The sequence below is a fragment of the Vipera berus genome (genome assembly GCF_964194415.1).
Source record: "Vipera berus genome assembly, chromosome: W".
Lineage (NCBI taxonomy): Eukaryota > Metazoa > Chordata > Lepidosauria > Squamata > Viperidae > Vipera > Vipera berus.
In genome coordinates, this window is record NC_138210.1 from 51,767,249 (window position 1) to 51,793,922 (window position 26,674).

General features: G+C 44.8%; 1 protein-coding gene across 3 annotated transcripts in view; it reads left to right on the forward strand.

Annotated features, from left to right (window-relative positions):
- Positions 1-25,826, forward strand: part of LOC308676485 (serine/threonine-protein kinase TAO2) — a 46,380-nt gene extending 20,554 nt beyond the window's left edge. The window contains exons 15-20 of one of the 3 annotated variants that reach the window (XM_081342297.1): positions 1,875-2,003; positions 2,973-3,176; positions 5,721-5,960; positions 15,813-16,025; positions 17,074-17,256; positions 21,267-25,826. In XM_081342297.1, the coding sequence (XP_081198423.1) occupies positions 1,875-2,003; positions 2,973-3,176; positions 5,721-5,960; positions 15,813-16,025; positions 17,074-17,256; positions 21,267-21,773 (1,476 nt within the window). In that variant the 3' untranslated portion in view covers positions 21,774-25,826. Of the gene's footprint in view, positions 1-1,874; positions 2,004-2,972; positions 3,177-5,720; positions 7,991-15,812; positions 16,026-17,073; positions 17,257-21,266 lie in introns of those variants that run through there. The other 2 variants (XM_081342298.1, XM_081342296.1) reach the window with 2 other exon arrangements.
- The last annotated feature ends 848 nt before the right edge of the window (positions 25,827-26,674 follow it).

The window sequence follows — 26,674 nt, forward strand, 5'->3', positions numbered from 1 at the left end:
TTTCAGTCCTAGTCAGCAAAAGTTGACTGTGGGATTTCCAGAGACAACAACGTATCTTATTTTAATCTTGAACAAATAAACCAACTTGATATTGCTGCCCTTTCCTTTTAACAATCTCTGTCCACTCAAATAATGTCCTAGAACTTAACTTCTTTTAATATTTTCTTTTTTCCCCCTCTACAAAATTCTTCAAAGCTTTCTTAGGTAAATTGAGTATAAGAAAATTACTCTCTTAGTATATTATCCCTTTTAATTATTAAGACATTAGCCAGTTTCTTTGTATATCCAGAATATCTTTTTCCATATCATTCTTGTAGCTGTCATTTTTAAATCCACTTTCAGCTCAGTCTCAGTCTTGTCAAGTAAAACCTGTTCTTCTTTCCTAACATCCTTGAAATAGTTAACTCGGAGGTCTTCACACTTGGCCCTTTTATGACTTGTGGACTTCAAATCCCAGAATTCCTCAGCCAGGCACGCTGAAGACCACAAGTCATAAAAGGGCCAAGTTTGAAGACCCCTGGTCTAACTAGAGGCAGACACTTGTAAAGTTGACATTGTTCAAGACAATCTTTCAGTGTGTCCCATATTAAAATTTTTGCCTCATTCTACATTAGTAACTCAAATTTAAGTTCCTTTTTAATTATAATCATTTAGCTCCTCTTGGTTCCCTTTAATGTTAAACTTTCAGTCTTACTCCATCATGATTTTTTTAGGAGAATTCAAAAGAAAATAATCTTCCCAGGGGAAGGATTCTTACAATTAATTCCCAGATTTTACTTCAACTCTCTTTTGGCCCCTCATTGACTTGCAACTTTCCAAAGTCAACATTTTAATCATATTTTGCTCTTTATTCCAAAAGAATTATTTTAAGTCCTTAAATTTGTATTTAATTCTTTTTTCACTAAGGATCGAAGGAAACTCATCCAGTGCTGTAAAACTAGCTAATCCAAAGATTCCTAATAGCTGAACGGCAGTCAACAAGCAGTTTCCAAAAGTGATTAGATAAAGAAATATGCAAACCCACCATCCTTAATAGCTCCAATTGTAAGTTGAGCAAGATAGCTCATCTCACAGAGCTTTAAGTCTACCAGAGATTGCAGTCTTGTGGTCTCCTCCTGAGAAGCAAACTGTTGGGAGCGCTTGTGGGCAATCTCAAGTTCTCTCCTTGTCCAGAGAGGAATTACAAAGAGACAATCTACTCACTGGCTCTTCATTCCACTGCCTTTTGCCATTTCTTCCCAGAGGTCAAATTGTACACTTTCCCATACTAGTAATCCCAATTCTCTCTAAAGCAGGGGTCCCCAACCTTTTTGGTTCCACTAACTGTTGCTGGTGGCTTTAGCGGTTTCGGGAAGGGGCAGTTATTTCACACATGCATCCTAAATCCTGCATGTCCGCAAATGAAGCTTTGTGCACTCACCCTCTGTTCCCAACAGCCCAGGGTTTGGGGACCTCTATTCTAAAGGATGGTTTAAGGCAGACATGTCTTAGTCACATGTGCAGTAATGTCTAGTTTTTCCTCCCCCTTTGGATGAGCTGTGGTGGTGCAGTGGCTAGAGTGCAGTACTGCAGGCTAATTCTGCTGACTGTTGGCTGCCAGCAGTTCGATTCTCACCGGCTCAAGGTTGACTAAGCCTTCCGTCCTTCCGAGGTCGGTAAAACGAGGACCCAGATGGTTGGGGGCAATAGGCTGACTCTAAACCATTTAGAGAGGGCTGCAAAGGTTGTGAAGTGGTGCTTCAGTCTAAGTGCTGTTGCTATCTTCTGACTATGTACAAAATTGCCAGCATGCATGCAAGCCTAGGCATGGCTAAGCTGTCTTTCTGTTCCAATCCCATCATCGGTGACCCTGACCACTCCTCCCACTTCTGCAGGCAAAAGCTGCCCTGGCTGAAGAGAAGAAATTTCAGCAACATATCTTGGGTCAACAGAAGAAGGAGTTGGGCAACTTACTTGAATCACAGAAGCGCCAATATAAATTACGGAAAGAGCAGCTGAAAGAGGTATCCTGATTTAAAGGATGGTGAAACATAGCAGCAGGAAGTCAAAAGTTCATTATCGCATAATAGTTGGCAGCTGACTTTCCAAAGTTCCATTTGCCACCCCTACCTCTGTGACTATGAAGCCTTTCAGAGATAATAGCAATGGTGACGACAATGATGATGAGTTAAATTTACATGCCACCCAACTTCTAGCAATTCTTGCCACAATTTGTTCTCTTCTTGTTTTGATTTGTTTTATTTCATATGTAATGCTGTAAATTCCTTCTTTAGGGGAAGATAAAATATTCAACTGGTCTTTAGGAATATGTGGAAAATAACAGGTCCTAGAAGGCCAGAAATAACCAAGTGAGATTTATGCTGTCATGCTGACAGTTCCTAAGTATGCAGCCTGTATCTTTGAAGAGAAAGATAGAAATATCATAGAGTTGTTTCTCTACAATAAGGATTTTTATATGCAGAGCAAACATCATAATATGGCAAAAATGGGGAGCCATTTCCGAAAGTCGTGGTTTTATGTCCTCCACGTTTGTTGTTGCTCCGGGACAAAAACAAAATGGTATATTAAAAAGGAAACAAAACACTTGCCCACAGGTATATTTTACAAGCATTCTTTTGGAATTCTGTTACCTCCAGCCATGAACTGTTTGTCAAGATAGCTTTCCCCAATACGTGTCTTGGTATGTGAACTAGAGATAATGAGACCTGTATTCCAAAATCCCTGGGCTGACCAAATTGAATCTACCCACAGTTTTTTCCAGTCTTGTGCACAAATGCAGGAGGGGAGATTACTGGACTTCCCCACATCTAAATTTGCACGTCACGTTAACCATAATTCAGTGGTGTACTGCATTGTGTGTTAGCGTGTTGGATGAACTCGGTTAGCGAACATGCTGCCCTTCAACAACCAAAGCTTAGCCCAATGTGCCAACAAAGGAGTGTTCACTTTTCCCCCCACTATTCCTTTTGCAGGAGCTGCAGGAGAATCAGAGCACACCCAAGCGGGAAAAGCAGGAATGGTTGCTGAGACAAAAAGAGAACATGCAACATTATCAGGCCGAAGAAGAGGCCAACCTTTTGCGGCGCCAGCGGCAATACTTGGAGCTACAGTGCCGCCAGTACAAACGCAAGATGCTGCTGGCACGCCATAACTTGGACCAAGATTTGCTGCGGGAGGTGGGGACCAGTAATTGGTGCCTGGTGGGAGCAGGAAGCGGGGGGTTGGTCTGTGTTTGAAAAGCAAAACTGCAGGGGACGTACTCTGAGGGGTGAATGTGTTGGGCAGGCTAAATAGTGTGCCCATTTTTCCCACCCGTATCTCTCTGGAAAGAGTTGGCCTAATGGACGGTTACTTGAATGTCTGCCTTTGCAAGCTCTTTGTGACTTGTTTATTAACGAAATGTCCACTAATTAAATGAAGCTAGGCCACCCAATTCCATAGCAACTCTCAACAGGGTATAATATTAAACCATTTAACATTATTACAGTACGAAACCATACGGAAACAGTTCAGAGAAAAATAGCACAGCCCAGTTAAGAGGAGTCTGCCATCAACTTGAGTCCAAGCCCTGGAGAACAGCCAGGTTTTAAGAGGTGGTTTAAATTGTGCCAGATTGGAGGCTATATGAATCTTGGGGGGATGATTTTAGAAACACCAAGCCCAGACTCTTTTGGTCCCATCGGATCACATGGTCTAAATAAATGGGAACCAGAACAGAACTCTGCCTAGACATGGGATGAGTAGATAATCCGCCATGCCGCAGAGGACATTATAGGTAACTAGACAGCCAGTGACCCATCAGGTCATCCTTTCAGAGATGTTTCCTTACCAGATTCCTGAATGACAGAAGGTCTAATGTAGTGTCTTCACTGAGAAAATTGCCCATGTTGAACTGTATAGGACAATCAAAATATCAGCACAGGAAATATTTTATGACATGTATTATGTCATAAACTGTTTTATGATAATTTTGATGTCATGAAATGTTTTTTTTAAATTTGCCAAACTTCAATTCCATGGGAGCTGTGGGTCTCAAATTTTGGACACATGTCAATTAATCCATTTGAGGAGCCTTGGTTCAAAAATAGTTGCTTAAACCCTCATTTCACCCAGTTAAAGGTTATGGAAATGAAAGTTTTAGAAAGAGAGAGGAAGAAGTATAAGCAGCACCTTGAATTGCACCTGGAAGTCTGTTGGTAACTGCAGCTTTCTAAGCTAGAGTATTCCTGGCCACAACTGCCACCAGCTGTTTGAGCAGGAGTTGTGAGTCCATGAAGATCTTCAAATTGTACCACAGTCCTGAAGGGGGAAGTATTAGCCCTTTCAAGACTAAAGATGGAATATCTCCAGACCTGGGTAGTCCTCATACTCAAAACCACTTGGTCTTCTCAGGGTTGGGTGTTTCTACCCATCCACATCTACACAGCCTCAAGGACTGGAACAGGACCTTGAGATAATCACCTGGTCAGCCCAGAGTCAAGATGTAACAGTTGGAGATCGTAATCAGTCATCATATCTGACCCCAAATCAATGCAGTCCTACATAGATACTACATTGGAGTAGATGTGAGGCATATTGTGTGAGGCGCATTGAGATCTAATCCACCCTGTGTGTCAAAAGTCTCAGGCTTGATCTCCCTGCCAACACCAACCAAACCCAGCTACAGAGAGAGGAGGAGAACCACTCCCAATCCCTAGACCAGGAGTAGGCAACCTTGGCTCTTTTATGACTTGTGGACTTCAACTCCCAGAATTCCTGAGCCAGCATAGCTCAGCTTGGAAACCTCTCCATTTCTCCTCAGCATGGCTGGCTCAGGAATTCTGGGAATTGAAGTCCACGAGTCATAAAAGAGCCAAGGTTGCCTACCCCTGCCCTAGATGGTCCAGAAGGATATCATGGCTGATAGTATTGAAAGCTGCTGAGAGACCAAAAAGAGCTAGAATGATTTTCCTCCCCAGTTCCCTCCTTTAGCGGTCAACAGGTGTAGCCAATGCTTTCTCAAGTCTAAAAGTGTCCTACTCCAAAGCCTGATTGGAAGGTAGCTAGATAACTCTTTCTCCAAAGCCCGATGAAGATGTAGCTCAACCACCTTCTCAAAAAGAGGAGGTTGGGGGGGGGACACTTTCTACTCCACACTTTTTCCTTTTCCCCTCCCCTAGTTTCCCATTATATTTTATATTCTGAGAAACTAATGAATTTTGACACGGAAAAAGAAGAGGTTAAAAATGATGGGGGAGGGACACACACAGCTGTGTATCCCTAATCATTCAAATCCATCCATTAACTGTAGATTACTGCTTTTGTGTAAGGGTGAACGCAGTGAGTGGCTAGGAATGAAGCAATTCTATCTGAAGAGAATTACAAGAAATGAATTAATTCCATTTCAACCGCATGTCCAGCTCTCTAAACACTTAAAATCCAGTTCTCACGCTTGCATCCTTCTGAGTTCAGGTGATAACTGTTTTTCTGACCTCTTTCACAAACCATAAGGATTAGAAACAACTGCGAGGCTGAGTTTTACAGGCTACAACTTCTGGTTTTAATCTCTCATTGTTCACTAATACAAATAGGATACTGTCCAAGGGCAATGAAAAAGAGTTGTCGGGCCATTAGAGAAGAGGGAAGTCATTGGAAGTATTTGGACAAAAGAAAGAAAAAAATGTCGAATATATATAACGTGACAATTCTGACCACTCTCTTTCCCCATCCCCCGCCTCCAGGAACTGAACAAGAAACAAACACAGAAGGATCTGGAGTGTGCCATGTTGCTGCGCCAGCATGAGTCCACCCAGGAGTTGGAATTTCGTCACCTTCACACTGTCCAGCGTACCCGCACAGAGCTGACCCGTCTGCAACACCAAACTGAGCTGTCAAACCAGCTGGAATACAATAAACGCCGTGAACAGGAACTGCGCCAGAAGCATGCCATGGAGGTCCGGCAACAGCCTAAAAGCCTCAAAGTAGGTGCTACCTACACCCCGCCTTGCTGCCAGTTGTGCCCGGAAGGGCAGGTTGTGGGAATTCTGGAGTCAGGGCAGGGGTACTCAGGGGTGGCAGAAATGGACAGAGATGAAGCTGGAAGTCTAGACTTTGGAGAGAACCTGTTGGGTGGGCATGATCCTTGTGACAGTGTGGCAGGGGATCAGGAGCATCTGGCAGGTTTGGAATATGTGCCTAGTGATTATCTAGATCCCAAAGAACATCAGTTGGATGTCCTGGAATTGGATTGTGTTTGTGATGATGATCCAGATGATGGCACACGTGTTGGAGAGGTTTTGGAGTCGACTCGGGGCGAAGATGAGGTAGTAGGCGTGGGAATAAACTATCCAGACCTTTTAGGGAAGTGCACACATGCAAAGGACATTTTCAAGCCTGAGCTAGACAGTCACGAACAGATGGTCCAGGAATGCAGTCAAGAGGAGGAAACTCCAGAGCTGGAAGCTGTGCATGCTGGGTCTCATGTCCAAGAGTGGTCGCAAAAGGGCGTTCTAGGCTTGAGCGATCAGGGCGTAGAGTCTCTGACGTCAGAAATAAGAGATTGTGGGGAGGTGAAGCCAGATTGGCCCTACCTGGCAGATATAATTCCAGATGGGCAGGAAGCGGCCATTTTGGAGGAAAGACAGGAGTGCCTGGGGCTTGACGGGGAGGATCGCGATGTCTTAGGTTCAAGCAGCAAAGGGTGGATTGTAGACTATCCTATGGCAAGCCTAAAACAGCAAGACGTATACAGCAAGGGAGCTGCCGATGTAGGTCTCAACCAGACGTTCCTTGGAGAGCTGGATGGCTGCAGAGACGCTTCTGAGGCTCTGCTGCCAATCTGGGGGCGACCAGGTGTTCCCGAGCCTGATGGCCAAGAAGCTGACGATGAGCTAGAACCTTTTCTGTGCAAAGAGGATTTGTACACTCAGTCTCTCCCCACTATCCTGGAGGAGGGGTCCTTGAGAGAATCTGGGGACGGCTGCCCAGCCAGTGACGATCCCTACAGTCAACAGGGGGCTGGCAAGTCCCATCCGGGGCCCCTTCCCGTGGCAACCTTTTTGCCCCATGTTCTCTGCGTGGCTTTGGCCCTGTTGGTCTCTGCCTATCCTTGTGCCCCCACTCTCCTGCTTTTGCTCGCTGCGCTCTGGGCCCAGGGGGGCAGTTTTCAAGATGTCCTCCTGGCCCTCGAAGGATTCTTAGTGGGCCTGGGGGTTACATACACCCTGTTGCACTCTGTTTTTCTCCTCTCCGGCTCCTCCTTCCTTCTTCTTATCAAGTTGGGGGGTACGGTGGGGGTGGTGGGGTTGAGTGCCAGCAGGGGGCGCCTGTACGTTCCGGTCATCCTTTTGGCCTCCTACCTCTTAGCTTCTCCCTGGATTTTCCTGCCCCTTTATCTCCTCGGGGCCCTGGCAAGGCGTACCCTAAAGGGATTCCCCCGCCACGCCCGTCGTTTTTTGCTCTTGGCTCTCCTGCATTTCCCACGCCCGGTTTTCCGCATCCTGCAGCGCCTGGGGCTGGTTAGCGAACAGGGGCTCTTCCGCCTCTTCCCCAAAACCAACAAAGGCAACTTCCGGAGTCGTATCCCGGTATTATCCCGCCAGTGGCAGCCACCCCTGCCTTGGCACCACCGGATCCTCTCTCTCCTTGCCACACCGATCCGTACCCTCAACAGGATTCTCACCAAGGTGATCTGCGCTCAGCTGCCCCCTTCCATGCTCCACTGTCTCAAGGGCTTGTACGTCTTGAGGGAGGAAAGGCCTAGCCGTATCCCTTGCTTGGTGGCCCGTGCGGCAAGGCCCGGCGGCCATTCCAGCGGGCCAGTGAGACGGTTGACTCGAAGTAGCGGTCGTGTGCGTGTGTCCCCACCTGTCAGGAAGCCCTGGAGATAACAGCCCCTCAGGATCTTGGGTTTCTACCCCTTGCCTAACATTGTGAAACGAGCCATTCCGGTTGAATTGCTGCACCCTGACTCTTACAGGCAATATTCCGTGCCGTGGGGCCAGCTTCTGGAATTCTGGGCAATCAGACAGAAGCACTTTTTCGAGTATTTACTCTCAAAGTCAGGGGTAGGCAACCTCGGCTCTTTTATGACTCACGGACTTCAACTCCCAGAATTCCTGAGCCAGCATGGCTCAGCTTGGAAACCTCTCCCTTTTCCCTCAGCATGGCTGGCTGAGGAATTCTGGGAGTTGAAGTCCGCGAGTCATAAAAGAGCCGAGGTTGCCTACCCCTGCTCAAAGTCATATTTTTTTTCCCTCCTCCTTCCAAGGTTTGTTGAGGTTTTGCTGTCTTGTTACCAGGAAGCTAAGGGCAGGACGTGTTTGGTAAAAGAAACTGAATATGGGCACAGTGGAGAACCAAACCTTGTGCAAGCTCTGATTGTTTACAGATTGGGGATGGACGGGAGTGTGTGCGGGGGGGGGGGTTTGTCTTGTGTTCATTGTGTCAACGAGGAAAGAATCACCTGATGCCCTTTTGAGTCAGCTGTTTGGGAGGGCCAAATATTTCCTATTTCCATCATCTGGGATAAGACATTCAGCTCCAAGTTTGCTTTCTCCCCCCCCCCCCCAATAAAAGGGGTTCCATCCTTACAAATTCTTTCTCATAAGCCCTATTTAAAAGATCCAGTAATGGCTGGTTTTCCCATCTTCAGCATCTCTTGCATAGTGAGGAGATACATACCTGCCTTCATTTCAAGCCATTTTTACCTTCTGAAAAGCTTTTGAGTTCCAATTCCTGCTAAAATACATTAGTTCTTCATCTGCCACAGAGAAAAAAGAACCCCCCCTTTACGGTGAAATGAAAACTTGAGAAATTAAACATGTTTTTGAAAACCCCACATTTTTCAGCTCCTGAGTGTTTTGCCTAGTTTAAGTGATTCTTTCGCCGTTCATTTATATTTCCACCTTTGATTGGTATGTGTGTGTGTGCATGTTTCCACACACACACATATATATATATATATTTACCATTTTTCACCATATATGTAACAATCCCCCTTTTTAAAAGTTTGAACTTGAATGTACATATTTGTATTTGTGGGTAGGTTGGTAAGTTTTATATAATTTTTTTATGGAGGGAGGAAAGGGGCACTAACAATTTTTAAACAATACAATTTGACTGAAAATGGGAGAAATTCATAAAATGACAGCTTATTGCTGTAGATTTTTTTTCACTTGAAACAATAATGGGCCATCCAGTAGCGTTTTTTTTTCCCTTTCATTTTTTTAAATGAGAAACCACATGCTGGCATTTGAAGTGAATGGCTTGGCATTGAGGTGGTTTGCTTTAGCATAGGCAGTTGCATTTTGGTCAAAGAGAAGAAAAATGGCTAAATATGAAATTTAACTTTCTGTAGGAATGTCTCCTGCAGCCAGGGCATAGGCAGCCTCTTTAAATTACATAAAAACCAAAGTTGTTTTGTCTTTTAATGCTTCCCCCAGTGTGGTTTCAGGCCTTATAGATAGGAGGGCAGCCTTTTCATTTATTTATTTTTTACAAAACTGGAAACCTAGAGCAGGGGTCCTCATCCTTGGCAACTTTAAGACTTGTGGACTTCAACTTCCAGAATTCTGGAAATTGAAGTCCACAAGTCTTAAAGTTGCCAAGGTTGAGGACCCCTGACCTAGACCATCTCTAAAGTGCAGAGACAGATCTCAGAACTGTGATACTCGATTTTCCTTATCTTTCCCAGGGACCAGATAGGCCTTATTTTCCAAGGAATGGTGTGCCCCATTTGGGGGAACTGCCTCATAACATCACAGACCCCTTTCCTTCACTTTGTATACTTCTTTTAAACTTTGTTCCCGTATCGTTTCCAAGAACCATTTCCTTAAGCTTTAAGGCGGATTCTTCAAACTTGGCCCTTTTATGACTTGTGGACTTCAACTCCCAGAATTCCTCAGCTAGGTACTCTGGCTGAGGAATTCTGGGAGTTGAAGTCCACAAGTCATAAAAGGGCCACGTTTGAAGACCCCTGCTTTAAGGTGAAAGGGTTCACACACACACACACACACACACACACACACACACACACACACACACACATACCTCAGTGGCTAGTATGCCATTCTTGTCGCCAGCAGCTTGCTCCTTAGTGACCCTGTCACACTGGGAGGAGAGCCCTATTTTTTTCATCCAATTAATAGCCAGGCTAGAGAGTTCTGGCAAACCCAAATGCTGTATGGATCCACCTTTTTTTTTTTTGAACTTTTTTTTGAACTTTGAGCAGGTAAGCACTATCACAGCCTGTCCCTCTCTTCTGATATACCCTCTCGATATTTATCCTATAAGTGCAGTATCTTGATCCATTTTAATTGTGACATCCTGAAATCCCCTGCATTGGGATGACTTTGCCAAAGACTAAGGGGAAGCTGCTGTATAAAATTCCAGTTTAGTTTGAATTTGTTGTTTTGTTGGTTAACTAGCTTTCAGAATTTTTATTTATTTGGTAGGGAATAAAACCAAAGGTTCAGTGAATTCTATATAATCTATCATCACAGAGTCAATATTTTTTTTAACCCACTCAGGATGTTTATGCGACTGACCACAAAGAGACTTTGACTTCGTTTGTTTCAATGGCAGTTAATTAAGAAAATTGGCTTTGCCGTGGCTAAGATTTTTTTGTCTTTTTGAGTTCTTCATCAACTGCAGGCAGTACCAGGTTTTATAGAGCTAAATCAGTTTAAAACGGTCTTCATTTCTATTTATTTCGGTAGCATAATTTTAGAACGGTTACTTCTAAGCATTTCTATGTATTTTTTCAGTTTCTTACATCCATTCATATTGTAGCTAGTTCTCTTCTCCCAATTTGCAGCCTCACCCATCAATACATTTCAGATTATCCTAAATTAGATATAATTCCATGTTCATTGATTCTGGCTTTTGGTCCCATGTTTGCATAAAGCACATACCTTGCATTTCTCCCTTTTTTGGTTCATCTGTGATTTTTTAATTTATTCCAATTTTGCATCATCCATGGATTTGTGTATTTTTTTTAGCATTCCTTTTAACCTTTATTTTTTTTTGGCCAAACTTGTTTTCATTAATCTAGATTCTATTTTGTCCATTTTAATAATGTATTTTGTATTCCCATTTTTTGTGTGTTTGAACTATGTTTTTTTTCCTCTTATCTTCACATTTTTAAAAAACTATGTTAAATATTTTTAATTTATTTCTCCCATTTTGTGTGGGGGGACATTCTTCTGTGGTTTATTTATTTCTCCCTTCCCTGTTGTGGATGCATGTGAAATTTTGAAGGAAAAAGAAATAAAAATTCTGCACCACAAGTCACCACTTCTGTATTGTGAGTTTTGAGTTTGATGTGATTTGATTTTTAAGAAAATAGGGCACTTAAAAACTGGGCTATATGTCTATTTTCATGCACTCTGTGCCACAAAACATCCTCAAGTGATGTACTTTTAGATTTCCAAAAGTAAAATTATTTGGAGGGTGTAAGTGGAGGTCTGTTCTTCCACATTCCAGTGTTACCTTAATTCAGGGGTCTTCAAACTTGGCCCCTTTATGACTTGTGGACTTCAACTCCCAGAATTCCTCAGCCAGAGTACCTGGCTGAGGAATTCTGGGAGTTGAAGTCCACAAGTCATAAAAGGGCCAAGTTTGAAAACCCCTGCCTTAATTCCTAGTACCTCATTTCTCTCTCTACGATCTCTCAAGCATATGAGGTGTTTATGAAATGAATTAAAATAACATACACAGGTGAAAAATGTGTAATCTAGACAGTTTTTCCCCCACACCATTTGTGGTTTGGGGTCATTTTAGATGTTGTCCAAAGAGTGATGAAAGATTGTAGCCATGAAAAAGATTGCTCTTGAGGCAAGAAGCCTCAAGCAGTTAGGCATAGCATAAATTACAGGTGATTAAGTGGGTTTTGATATGAGGGATATCATCAAAAATGCAAGGAAATAAACATTTTGCTCATCAATATGAGCTTTGGGGTGTATTAGACTGTTTAAATAAAAAGAGAATAGCATTTCCTTGGCAGCTCAAAAGTTCACTTCTGCGTATCCAAAATTCACACCACAATTGGAAACATAGCTTGTATATATATAAAAAAGTACTTTGAAATAGCCCCATCTCTTGCATTACGTTTTGTGATAGTCAAGTGGATTCCTGCCTGATACATCAACTTTTGTGCAAAGCCTTCCCTACTTTGTGCTTTCCATGTGGTCAATTTAGCATGGATAATGGGGGCTGTAGTCCACACATAACTGGAATGCACCAAATTGGAAAAACTGGTGTAAGTATTCTTCCTGAATCATTTTAAACTATAGTAGGTGGTTCAAATTCTGCAGTGAATAGTTTCATGTGACTGGTTTTGTTTTTTTTAGCCTGGCTGAGAAACCAATAAATCGCTAAAAGGCCTAGCCAAAGAACCGAACTTTTCCAAAATTTAAAAATCCTTAATGACATTTGTCCTTCGTAACTGCAGGTCCATTTTTGTCAAATGCATGAAGTTTGGGGTCCATCCTAACATTTTGTACGAGAGACTCTTGTCTCTCAAAATCGGCCTGTAGCCGAGTTTGTTCTGTCGATAACTAAAAAAATAATCATCTTTTTGGTTTTGCTAGGCAAAATGTGATGTCAATTTCCATTTGAAATCTTAATGCTGAAACTGCCTTCTCACCTTTCCTTCCACTTCTCCAACATGTGTTTTGAAAGGAACCTAGATAGTGTTGAGATTAGAAGACCTAAAAGGACAGACATTTTTAAAGGGTGTGCAGGTTCCCCCCCCCAGCGGCGCTAAGTCTTCAAAAATTATCCTGTAGAAACTTCCCAACCCCTGAACATGAGAATGAAGAATATTTTCTGTTGCAGAGCAGGATGATAGAGTATGAAGAGCCAGCCACCAGCTCTTTGGGGAATGGGTGTTGAGAATATCACCTACAATCTATATTTAGACCGTGAGGTAGAGATGCAATGATGTCATTTTTTTATGCAATTATGGTAATTTGCACTGGGGGGAAAAATTTCCTGCAACTTTTCCACTTTAGCATTTTTTAGAAAAACCAACATGCAGTTGTCTCAAGGCTGCTTTTTCAAAGCTGTTTTTTTTTTCTTGAGGAAGAAGGGACAAAATGTTTCGTTTCTCACTCAAGAAACTTCATTAGTTGTGATTTTTCGGGTGGGGTGGGGGAAATGGAAGGATAGGTACTGACAGTTGAGACTGAATATTGGGGATAGGATCTGACTGGGTGGGGGCCGGGGGGGGCAGGGATAATGGAAGGATTGTGTTTCTTTGCAGTCATCTGGTTGTTAGGACTCTCTCAGAGCTATGGAGGCCACTTGAGAGTTTATCTTTGCCCTCAGGCTGACTGGAATCAGAGTGCAATTGGTTGTGGAGACTTCTTGGAACTGCTGCAAGGGCTGCATTGTAGACTGGAGGTAAGTGGTCCACAACCAATTGCGCTCTTGTTTCAGGTGACTCTTGAAGGCAAAGATAAACCCCCAAATGGCCTGGAAAGCTCTCAGGGAAGACTGTTAATGACCAGAGGACTTCAAAGAAATGCAATCCTTCTACCCCCACCATCTGATCAGGACCTATATCAGTGGTGGGGAACCTATGGCACACGTGCCAGAGGCGGCACTCAGAGCCCTCTCTGTGGGCACGCGTACCGTGCTCCAGAGATAGTGAGGGACTGTCCCCTGCCATCCTGACCCTGCCCACCCAGTCCGCCGTGACCACCGTGGCCACGCCCGGCCGGCACCCGGTGATAAATGAGTGGGGTTTGGGTTGCATTTTGGGCATTGGGTCTCTAAAAGGTTCGCCATCACTGACCTATATCCTCCCATACCTCCCCTGCCAAGTTTCTTGGATGAGAAAGGAAACGTTTTGTACTTCTTCCTGAAGGAAAAACAAAAAAACAAAAACCAGTCCAGTGGCCTTTGGAAAAAAGCACCTTTGAGCCAACAGACTGTCGGTTGACTGAGAATCTCCACAGACATCCAACGCGCAGTTGTTTCGCACACGCCAAGGTGTGTGTATGTAGTTCAGAATCTGGCCTATCATTCATTTGTGCTTTTTATATTCAGGAATGATCATCGATAACTCGGGAAGAAACAAACAAGCAAATATTTACTGAATGTTTGTCCAAGCTTTAAACCTTTTGAGCAAGCAGGCTCCTGGTTAAATTTCTCTCCTGGAGCATCTTTGGCTGTCACCTGGTCATCGGCCAAACACAGATAAATAGGAAATAGAATCAAGGGCACTGGGGAGAACTAGCTAGAATCCTTTAGCTGCTTCTCAGTTCATAATACAGGTAGTCCTTGACTTACGACCACAACTGGGACCAGAATTTGCATTGCTAAGCAAGGCAGTTGTTAAGTACGCCATACACAATTTTGCAACCTTTTATTGCCACGGTTGTAAAGCGAATCACTGCAGTTGTTAACAGTGGATCGTGCAGTCATTAAGTGAATCCAGCTTCCCCTATTGACTTTGCTTTGTCGGAAGCCAGCAAGGAAGGTCACAAATAGCTATCACATCACCCCAGGACGCTGCCACCATGGCAATAAACGTTGGTTGCGAAGCGCTTGAATTTGGATCATTGGGAATGCAGTGACGGTCGGTCGTAAGTGCGAGGATTGGTTGTAAGTCACTTTTCTCGGAGCCGTTGTAACTTCGTTAAATGGTCGTTCAATGGAAGGTTGTAAATCGAGGACTACCTGCACCTTCTGTAGAGAATTTCTAGCGGGTCTCCCCTCCTGTTCCCACTGTCCTACTGATTCCACAAGTGGACATCCTCGCATAATGGCATATATGAAGCTTCTTCATCAACTCGTTCCATTGGTGTGTTTTTTTTTCCATGCAGCCTTATGCCATTTAACCCTTATGGGGTCTTAGGCAGAAAGAAAACCCTCCTGGTCCTGTTACTTGAAGCTGCCTCACGGGCAATGTCAGCCAATGACAGACTGCGCTGTTCTTTCATGAGGCAAATCCCATTTGGGATGTTTCTAGTTTGAATTGGGCATGTCTAGTCTAGTGAAAAGGAAGGACTGGAGGGTGACACAATAGCGGGGGCTGCCATAAAGGAGGGAGGATTAGCCTATTCTCCGAAGCACCTGAAGGCAGGATGAGAAGCAATGGATGGAAACTAATCAAGGAGAGAACGAAGAACCTAGAACTTAAGGAGAAAACTCGTGACAGTTAAAACAACCAGTGGATTGCCTCCAGAAGTTGTGAATGCTCCCACACTGGAAATTTTCAAGAAGAGATTGGACAACCATTTGTTTGAAATGGTATAGGGCAGGGGTAGGCAACCTTGGCTCTTTTATGACTCATGGACTTCAACTCCCAGAATTCCTGAGTCGGCTATGCTGACTCAGGAATTCTGGGAGTTGAAGTCCATGAGTCATAAAAGAGCCGAGGTTGCCTAGCCCTGGTTTCCTACCGGGGTGGGGTTGTTGGACTAGAAGACCTCCCAGGTCCCTTTCAACTGTGTTATTCTGTTATTTTTCATCAAGCTACGACACAGGAGGCATCTTTTCACTCCATGAAAGCTATTTGGTTGGGCTGAAACTTATTTCATATTGATGCTACTTTGATTGAAGTGGGAACATGAAAATGGTAAAAATTACTAGGTAAAACTAGACTTAGTTTATTATTCCCACCAAAACCCCACTGGTGGGAGTTGTTTGTCTAATACGTGCTCCTGTCTCTCTCTCTCTCTCTCTCTCTCTCTCTCTTTCCTTTCTTCCTTTTGCATTTGTTCTTTATTTGCAATTCTCATTCTCCCTCCTCTGGTCACTGGCATTGTTGTTTTTGTTTTCTTGTTTTCCCCCTTTGTCGCCTCTTCCTCCTCTTGCTACCCTAGTCCAAAGAACTGCAAATTAAAAAGCAGTTCCAGGACACCTGTAAGATCCAGACGCGGCAGTACAAGGCCCTTCGCAACCATCTCTTGGAGACCACCCCAAAGAGCGAGCACAAGGGGATCCTCAAGCGTCTGAAGGATGAGCAGACCCGCAAGCTGGCCATCTTAGCCGAGCAGTACGACCACAGCATCAATGAAATGCTCTCCACCCAGGCCGTAGGTACCCCGCGCTGCCCTCCCCCTGGGTGGGAGGAATCGGCCCTTCCTCTATCCACGGGGAAGAGCGTTTTCCAACTATGCTTTGAATCCTAGACCCCCAACCAATTCTTTTTTTTCCCCCAGTTTTTTTCTTCCCGTCCTCATCCCCCTTCCTTCCCCCAGCTTTGGCCAGCAAACGTTTGACACAAAATGACCAATCCCATTGGCTATGGGTTGACCACTTGAGGTAGAATTTGTCTACCTTGGATAAAGCCCGAGAGATTGATTTATCCTTAAAACATTGCTTTGATTTCATACCAGTTTAATTGTCTTGTTTTTCCCCCAAAAAAGAACCACGGAAGAGAAGATGCTGAGAATAACCGACATTTTACGAGAGCCATAATTGCTTGCTCTCAAAACTGTAGTCCCCCCAAGGCTTCCTTGCAAAGAGGCTGGCTGCCAAACCACAATGTCCATTGTGCAATGGGGCCCTTGTTCACAGGGCTCCGAAGCATGCCTTTCTCTGTAGCATCTTCACTCCTAAAGAAACCCCTTCCGAGGTGGGTGGCTAGTTTTAAGGTTCTGGGGCTAATAGAGTTCCCTTTGCCATAGCTGTGTAACGAATATCAAGCTTTGATCTCCTGACTCCATAAGCAACGTGAACATGACCGCAGTTGCTTGGTATTAAAATGGACTCTTTATTGGGGCAGGTAGGAGATGCTTCCCAAACAGAATAGACAAATCCCAGAGGTACCCATTTTCCTTCGTTGAGATAGGAGATGCTCAGCTGGCTGAATTTTTAGCCGTCGTCAACCACCAACAGGAGTTTTGATATATAATCATCTTGAGGTTGCAAGGCCACCCCCAGCAGCAGTTTTGCAAAGCAGACAGGCCAAACAGAGTCCCCTGTAATAGTCTGAGGCCAGGGACCATTTCCAGAAGCATAGGAAGCATGGATTATGACGACTCTTGAGGCCCGGCTAGTCTGTCCTTTTAAGAGCCATGCTATCCTAAGGATGGGTTTTGTGGTGCAGGGCCTTACGTTGCCTTCTTCCTTTCTTCCTAGCTGCGTTTGGATGAAACTCAAGAGGCAGAATACCAAGTCCTGAGGATGCAGCTGCAGCAGGAGCTTGAGCTGCTGAACGCTTATCAGAGCAAAATCAAGATCCACACCGAGGCCCAGCACGAACGTGAGATCAAGGAGCTGGAGCAGCGGGTGTCTATCCGCAGGGCCCTCCTAGAGCAAAGGGTAAGTATTTCCTGCTCTCCCTGACTCCAGGAAAAGCTGTGGAGCTTGGGGTCTAGAGAGATTGCACCACCTACCCAGTTCCATGGCCCCATTTTCAATCTCACTCAGAGGTCCCAGAGGTGAACTGTTCTCCACCATGCAAATCTAAGCTATTTATTCTCTTAGTACTAAACTAAAGATGAACTAGCTTTTTCTGTTGAGTGCTACAGTCCCTCGAAGAATCTGCTGAAGACCATATATTTAAAAAGTGGGTGGGGCTTCAGGGGGTTTGGGGCAGGGCCTGAGCCACAGAGGACTTTCTGATAGCCCCTTTTGACCCCTCACACTGACATTCCTGGATTCTTTTTTTCTTTTGCCTTTGGATGTCACTGTCCCCACCTGGCAGTCTAGAACAGAATCCTCGTCCTTGAGACCTGACATTCAGACTGTCTCCAGGCAAGACGTTACCCATTGCTAATCCATAATCACTTCAGAGGCCCTGTGAGAATCAGCACTCTTAATTTTGTTGTTGTTGTTAACTGCGAAGTCGTGTCCAACCCATCGCGACCCCATGGACAACGTTCCTCCAGGCCTTCCTGTCCTCTACCATCTTCTGGAGTCCATTTAGGCTCACGCCTACTGCTTCAGTGACTCCATCCAGCCACCTCATTCTCTGTCGTCCCCTTCTTCTCTTGCCCTCAATCTTTCCCAGCATTAGGCTCTTCTCCAGTGAGTCCTTCCTTCTCATTAGGTGGCCAAAGTATTTGAGTTTTAGCTTCAGGATCTGGTCTTTCTAAAGCAGTCTCGGACTGACCGGTTTGATCGCCTTGCAGTCCAACGGACTCGCAGGAGTCTTCTCCAGCACCATAGTTCAAAGGCCTCAATTCTTTGGCGCTCAGCCTTTCCACGCTATAGTTTGAGATGAGCTGTTCTGGGCTTTGTGGACAATATTTTCCCCCGTGAACTACATTCTGGAACAGAAAAAAATCACAGTGGTTGAATGGTGTTCATATTGATCGTAGCGTAGAGATAATTCCTTTTTGAAAAATTGGGAAGTGTGGGCTTGATCAGCTTTCCCTAAAGTATGTGTGAAAACCAATCAAGAATGAAAACCACTTCGTTTGGAGCTGGGCAGCCTCCAAATTTAATAAAAGAAGTAGAAATCATCCTGTTTATTAGGAAGAAAGACAAGAGTGTCCCAGTATTTCTGCACAGGATGGTAGCTCCGGGTTTCTAGCAATGGCCAACTTGTCAGGCTGTTGAAGACTAACAGAAAAAAAACGTGTTTTATGAGGCTTGCTCCTGTTGGGTGTGGCGACGGTTTCTTCAGTGGGAATTCATGAAGGAGAAAACAGCATTCTGAAGGCATCATGTCAGTAATGCTTTCTTCATTGGCTTCCTGGAGAGATCTGATTAGTTATTTTAGAAAGGCCACTGGATTCTCCTGGATCAGGGGTCTTCAAACTTGGCCCTTTTATGACTTGTGGACTTCAACTCCCAGAATTCCTCAGCCAGCATGCCTGGCTGAGGAATTCTGGGAGTTGAAGTCCACAAGTCATAAAAGGGCCAGGTTTGAAGACCCCTGTCCTGGACCTTTAATCTGACTCAGCAGATCTTCTCCTGTGCTTTGAGCCATGAAGTGCCTCTTCTTGCCTATGAAGTCACTCGATAATGTTAGTCCTGCCTGCTTTTCGTTTTCCATGGAAAGTAGACCGGGAATAACAATAGTATACAGGTAATCCTCAACTTAACAACCACATTTCTGTTGGAAAGTTAAGTGAGTTTTGTCCAGTTTTACGACTTTTTTTGCCAAGTGAATCGCTTAACGTAGTAACGTAAGATAGTGACCCAGTTGTTAAGTGAATCTGGCTTCTCCATTGACTTTGCTTATCAGAAGGTCGTAAGAGGGGACCACATGATTCCCGGCACCCAGTAACGGTCATAAATATGAGTCCGTTGCCGAGCATCCGAATTTTGATCACGTGACCATGGGGACGGTGCAACGGTCATGAGTGTGAAAAGTGGTCACTTTTTCCAGTGTCGTAACTGAACGGTCAGTAAACGAATTGTGGTAAGCTGAAGACTACCTGTACTATGCTTGAGGAGGATTGCACACAGGTGGACCTCGGCCTACGACCGCAATTGGGACCAGAATTTCCATGGCTAAGCAAGGCAGCTATTAAGGGTGTCCCACGTGATTTTGTAAACTTTTTTTGCCACGGTGGTTTGTTAAATCACCGCCGTTGTGAAGTATGTAACAACAGCTGTTAAGAGAATCCGGCTTTCCCCATTGACTTTGCTTGCTGGAAGCCAGCTAGGAAGGTTGCAGATGGCGATCACGTGACTTTGGGATGCTGCGTTGTTAAGCCCCCAAATTTTGATCGCGTGACCGTGGGGATGCTGCAATTGTCTTGTGCGAGGAACAGTCAGAAGTAACTTTTTCCAGTACCTTTGTAACTTCAAATAGTCGCTAAACAAAGGGTTGCAGGTCGAGCACTATCTGTATGGCTGCTTTGAGTAAGAAAAACTCAGTGGAATTTTAGGATTATCCTCTTTTATTTTCTGTTCTTCAGATCAGTGGCAGCTTTGTACTTCTACAGCTACTGAAATGAAGTTACTTCTCTCCTTCTGCTCGCAACCATTTTGAAACGCCATTTTTCTATTTTGCATTTAGAACTCCTCTTCCTCGTACAATGAATCGGAGGCATTCGTGGGTCAGGTTTTGTCCACATTTCTGAATAACAAGAGACATACACCTCCTGTTCCCTACTAGCCAAGATGATTTCAGCCATGGCAGCAAAACAATGCTGAACTGTGCTTTCATAAAGCACAAAATTCCTTTTCTTTTTAACATAGAAAAATAAGCTGGGAATAAGCATTATTCGGGGCACTCCAATTACACGCTCCTCCTGTCTTTGCAGGGGATCCGACTGTGATGCTCCTGAGACTCTAGCACAGGGGTGTCAAACTGCTGGCCCGCGGGCCGGATGCGTCATCTAGAAGCCTCGCCTACCCCATTGCCGGCAATGGAAAAACCGCCCCGATACGTTGCGTGACGTCACGTGACGTTGCGAGTTTGACATGTCTGCTCTAGCATGACAAAAGCAATTATTTCACTTTTAATTCCTCAATTCCTGAGGAATTTGCGTTCCTAAGAATCTTGCGAAATCTCTTGCAAATAGGGTTGCTTTGTTCTGAAGTGGGGGTTTTTTTAAAAAAATTAATCTGAGCTAAACGTCCTATCTCCGTTATCTTTTTTGCTTCTTTAGTTTCAGCTATGAAGTTTCAAGATTGAAACTGTGAGGATCTGAGTATACAGATGCCACATCCCACGTCCTCTTTTGGGGACAAGTGCCAGAAATCTCTGTTACCTCTAATTTAGGACAGATAAGTGTTAAGTGCTAGCTCTCAGTTCCTCATTAAGCAATTTATCCAACTTCCTGCATGCCTTAAAGACAGGGTGCTATTGAATCCAGTTTTCAATAATCTTGATATAGGTGTTTCTCTCCTTAACAACTGAGCCTCAAATTTTTCTTGCTAAGCAAAGCAGGTTACCCTTGCCCCATTTTCTGACTTTTTTGACATAGTTGTTGAGTGAATCATGTGAATTTAGTGAATTTGGCTTCACTAAACTGGCTTCTCCCATTGACTTTGTCGGAAGCCGGCTGGGAAGATTACAAACGGTGATTGTATGACACCCCCCCACACACACACAAGACGGTGGCAGCAGTCATAAGTACATGCCAGTTGCCAAGCGCCCAAATTTTGATCACATGACCGTGGGGATGCTGTAACGGTCGTAAGTGTGAAAGCCAGTCACTTTTTTCAGATCCGTTGTTAACTTTGAATGGCCACTAAATGAATGGTCGTAAACTGAAGGTTATCCGCAGCGCATCCTTGCTGGCTACCGAGTGAGACAGAGGGCTGCTTCTCACCGCCGCCCTGGTGTCCGAGCAAGTTGTGTTTGTGGATTCTTCCACTTGAGATCATGGTGGATTATTTTTTTGTTGTTGTTCTGTTTCCTTCTGCAGATCGAAGAGGAGATGTTGGCCTTGCAGAATGAACGCTCCGACCGCATCCGTAGCCTCTTGGAGCGCCAGGCCCGGGAGATAGAAGCCTTCGACTCTGAAAGTATGCGTCTGGGATTCAGCAATATGGCACTCACAGGCATTCCAGCTGAAGCCTTCAACCAAGGCTACACGGCCCCTCCTCAGCCCTGGCCCTCCCGCCCGGTTCCCCGCAGCGGCTCCCATTGGAGCCATGGAGTTCAGAATACAGCTGGTGCGCCTCACGCATGGAGGCAGCCTCCCATGCTTGCCCCGCCCCCTTCCGCCTGGCTTCATCCCCCGTCCTCATCTCCTTCCTCCTCTTCCTCTTCCTCCTCGGCTCCTAGTGGCCGCTCCAATGTGGTCATGCTGAGAAACAGCCCCCAACCCCTGCGGCGCACAGCTTCTGGCGGCCAGTCGGACCAGGGCATCAGCCGCTCAGCCAGCGTCACTTCTCACATCCTCAACGGGTCACATTTTTCCTACTCGTGAAGTGATTGGTAGAGAACAGGGAGACTTGGCTGGAGGCAAATGGGGGATTGGCTGGTGGAAAAAGGGAGGGAGGCGGGGCATGTTATCCGGGGTCGATAAGTTAAAAAAACAAACAAACATGGGAGATGCTGTGAAACTGGACCACAGTGGAAGGCTCTCGGTCATCATCAGTAGCCTTTTGAGTTGTCAATCACCAGGAGAAGGTTGGACTGTGAGATGGAAGGTTGAATTCTCGTCCTCTGGAGCATAGCTGGGGCCTCCTCAGATCGTGGTTTCCTATCCCCCGCCAAATGGATAGAGACATCGAAGCTGCGAACATGATGTTGGCAGTCTATTCTTGTGTCCCTGATGGCTGTCAGCTGCTCCCCCAGCGTCGCCACAATCTGTAGATGAAGACAGACCGAGAATAGTGTTCCGGCAATGGAGATAAAGTTATCTCTTCAGGGTGTGGCTGAGTAGTCTCTTCTCTTTAGAAGAGGGAAAAAGAAAAAGAAAAAACACTCCCACAATTCAACAAATCCAGAATTTTTAATTGTGCACTGTGGCTTGTTTGTGGGTGTAATTGGGGGCTGCTGCAGCCAGAAACCCTGCGTCTTCCTCTCCCAAGGCCAGGGGTTCCTTTCAGTCAGCTTGGCTAGCGAGAGGAACGAACAGGCCTAGAAATTAGAGAAAATCCTGGATTTGCATTGATGGTGGGGCTAATCTTGCATGCTTAGAAATTTTCAGAGTGACAAGTGAAGAACTTTGCATCTTGGGCATAGACACTGGCTTTTGTTCCTGTCCAAATTCACAGACAGAAGGAGATGACAGAATTTAATCTGCTTCCGTGTACCTTCCTTAACTTAACTCTAGCCCACGGATGGGAGAGGGAAATGTATAGGACAGGCTACTCTGGGCTCTTAATCTGCATTGCCTTCTCTTTCTCAATCAGGGGCCTACTCCAGGTCTGGAGCGTGTCTTGGCATCATGCTGGTCCCGCATGATGGGGAGAACAAATGGGTTTTCAGCTCTTTTTATCCTGATCATGATCCGAATGTAGATATTAATCAGTGCCCTCCTTCCACAACCCCACTGTCTGTTTTGAGATGTGTCCCTAAGACCACCCTAGTCTGGGGATCATCTGTTAACGGTCAACCCTTCATCTTATAACGTTGTCTTTCTTCCCTCCCTCTCCTCTCTTATGGAAGAAGCATCCAACAGTTAACAATTCTTGTAACAAGGGGCTTGGACTGGAGCTCTTCCCCAAACACGCACATATAGCACATTTAGTTCCCTGATCACAATCTAGATCTCTGGAAGAGATTTAGCTTAGTGCTGATGCAACTAACCTTGATATGAAATTACCTCCTCCGAGTTGTTTTAGATGCAGTTTGCCCACCTTACCATTTTCAAGCCTTTTTGTCTTCTCCATATTTGTCACCTCTCACACCCTTGGCACCTTCCCTGCTCACGTTAGTCCCTTCCAATCTGCAGCTCTGCAGACCCGGGTTCATATTTGCACATAACGAGATTCGTTTGCAGAGTTCAGGGACCCAGCTGAGTCGAGCATTTTACTTGGTTGGCTCAGATTGTACACAGTGCCATTGTCATCTCATTTCTTCCTGCGTTCCTACACATTCTTCTTCTCAAGCCATACATCCATTCTGTAAATTACAGAATAACCCAGTATGATCAAACCTCAAGGCTGTCTGTCTAGGGTTTGAGATCAGGGACCACTTGACCTAATAAATGATGTTGAATGCCAGCTATCTCTACTCCGGGCTGAAAAACATAGCCTCCCTTCCTTTCCGCTGAAAGGCAGGCAGATTAATTAACCTAAGAACAATCAGGATGAGACCGAAGTGGTCCCATCAGCCGATTGAAAGGTTTACTAAATAGTGTAAATTTCTTATTTGGTGGATTTGCCTGACCTTCCTTGGTGCTCTGTCCAAAAGAAAGGCTGAAATCAATATTGTGCAAGGGTGTGCATTTTACAGGAACTAGAGAACTGAAACCCAATTTCTTTCATGAGGGTAAGTTAATCTGGTAATGAGGGTCACTTGGGATTCATTCTCCTCCTGTCCCCTTCCCCACTAAAATCTAGAAACCACAACAGTCTTCTCCAACCTGATGTTCCCCAGACAAGTTGGACTGCAACTTCCATCAGCCCCAGCCAGGAACGGCTAAAGAGAACTACAGCTCAACCTCTCTAGAGGGCATCAGGATCAGCATGACTGTTGTAGGGAGATCTTTGCAGTGCTTGCAAATTGTGAAGCATGGGCTCTCACGTTCCTTCACGACACTGAAGTGTTTGGATTTTAAGTAATAATATATGGTGGCCAGTACTGAGGACTGCCGCAGGAGAAAGTTCTTTTCTTCTAGCAGTTAATCCAGCAGAGAGTTCCATCGGAGAAAAATGTCAAGGTCCTATCCAGTGACAGCAGATAATGATGGGAAAGCTGGTGGTGAACTTTCCTGTTTTAAATTGCAAGTGGGAGAATGTTGAGTAAATTAAAATGCCCCTTGGAGAACTAGATGTCAGATGGCCTCTGAGGTAAACTTCTGAGACTAGTTTTGTATGCGTTACAATTATTTTCCCTGTTGGGAGGTCATCTAACTAGGCCAGGGGTAGGCAACCTGGGCTCTTTTATGACTCATGGACTTCAACTCCCAGAATTCCTGAGTCAGCTATGCTGACTCAGGAATTCTGGGAATTGAAGTCCATGAGTCATAAAAGAGCCCAGGTTGCCTACCCCTGAACTAGGCTGACTCCGACCAGTTATTAAAGTGAGCAAAAGTGAGGATTTCACCAACTCCCATCTGCTGTTTTTTGTAAATAAGACTCAGATTAGCTAGGCACAGGAAGAATAAACGCTACCCATTTCACAAAGGACCAAGCTTTGGGGTTGGTTGTTTTTTTCTTCCCCAGAGAAAAGTTTCAAGTTTCTCAACCCTTCAAAATGGGAGTAGGAAGAGAAGTAATTCTGGAGCTCTAGAAAGAGACATCTGTCCTAATGAGCAGAGAGGATGTTTGTCTCATTCAAACCCAGGCTTCCAGAAAAAGCGTTCAGAGCAGTAGGAGGGTATTATTGCAAGATATCCCATGTGCAAAACTGGGAAGAGGCCAAATTTGGGACGGCAGAATATCGGGAGTTTCTCGGAAGGAAGGGCCAAACAGTTCATCTCTTCCTCCTCTTAAAAACATTCAAACTTGTGTTCTTGCACAAAAACCTGAAATTTTGCCCCCCCCCTCCCCCCAGTGCAAGACAGCTGAAGCACATCTCCTTCCCTAACCAAACATAACTTAATTAAAAAAAAAACATTTTTTCCCCAAATCTCCACAGTGCTCCTTTCCCCCAACGCAACCCTCGGGCCCAAAGTTTGCCTCCACTGTCAACTTGTCTGGTGGATTTTTTTCCCAGAACCCTCTCCCAGATTTGGCAAGTCCATTTTCTACTTGAATCAGGCCCCCTTTGTTTAAGAGGGGAGGGTGGGAGGGAGGAGGAGGAAGGATCTTCGATGACTTCAAGACGTTTAGTGATCTCTTTCTCCTGCCTGCCTGGGACTGAGAAATGGGGTTAACAGGGAGGGATACGGCTGGAGGGGCTTGATGTATTATAATAATCCTTATGTTTCTAAAAATAATAATAATAATAATGATAATCTTTTTTTTCCTGTTTTTGGTGCCATAACTTTCCCCATGTACAGTTTTCCTCTTCCTGGGGTTTTTTTTGTTTTGTTTTTTTTGTTTTTGTTTGTTTGTTTGTGCTGCCCCGCCGCCCCCCTTTTCTTTTCCTGTCTCCCTCTGTGTGGGTGATTAAAAACTAATGTGAGTGTGTGTGTGTATGTCTTTTTTTATATATGAAGAAAAATGTTGCGGGGAAACTTAGACATATGTGTCCTATGGAATGTATTAGAAAATAAAACACTTTTTAAAAAAAAAGAAAGAAAGGGGAGGGGTGGGGAAGCTTCAATCTTACACAGGAGAGCAAACATGGAAGGAGAACGCAAAGGTGGTAGCTTTCTAGAAGGCTACCAATGAGAGAGGCTTTGGGTGGGGTGAGAAATCTTTTAATAAAAATGTTGAATATTTAAAAAAAAAGAGTGTCTCGTCTTTTGATTGGGGGGCGGGGGAGAGAACTCCAGGGCTCAAGCAGGTTTCTTTGAGACCAGATGCTAAAACTGTGGGTTGCTTGGTTCTCTCTGAGCTTGGGCTTTTCTCTCAAACCCTACTAAACACTGATGGTGTTACCTAGTTGGGTGATGAAACGTCTGCAAGAAAAGATCCAAACCCACAGAGCACCGAGGAACCCTGAACTACAAATATTCTGTTCTATTAGCCCTTGGCACATTTCAACAGCCCTTTTCTTCTCAGCCCTGAAAAGTTGCTGTCCTCGCTTGAAATCGTGAGCTTCTTCGTTTCCTTTCTGAAGTACGTTTTCTGACTCAACGGCCAGCATCCTGGAACTGCTGTGTCTCTGCAGATCTGTCCTGTGTGGCAGTTTGCAAAAGTTCCGGTCCTTCTGCATGATAAGGAATTCCGTCACCTAGCAACTGGATTCTGGAAGCATTCCCATGGTAACAGCATCCCGGCAGTTTGGCAAGCAACTGGAGACACAGCTTGGTTTCATTCCACCTCCCACACTGGGGCACCAGATGAGGAAAGGGGTGATGGTTGGTGTTTGAGTGGGCAAGAGGGCTTGTGTCTACATCCAAGATAGGTGACTGTGTACATTTCCCAAATGCAGATTCTCCTCTCTTTACAGCCAAGCATCTTGGCATGGCCAAAGTCCCAACTTCCTGTTCCGTTGGGCCCTTGAAAAAAATGCCAGATGTTTGAAATCTGCTGGATCTTACGTCATAATATTGCGGAACAACAGGACCGATTGGTGCCTGTAATCAGTCTTGGGAATCTGAATTTC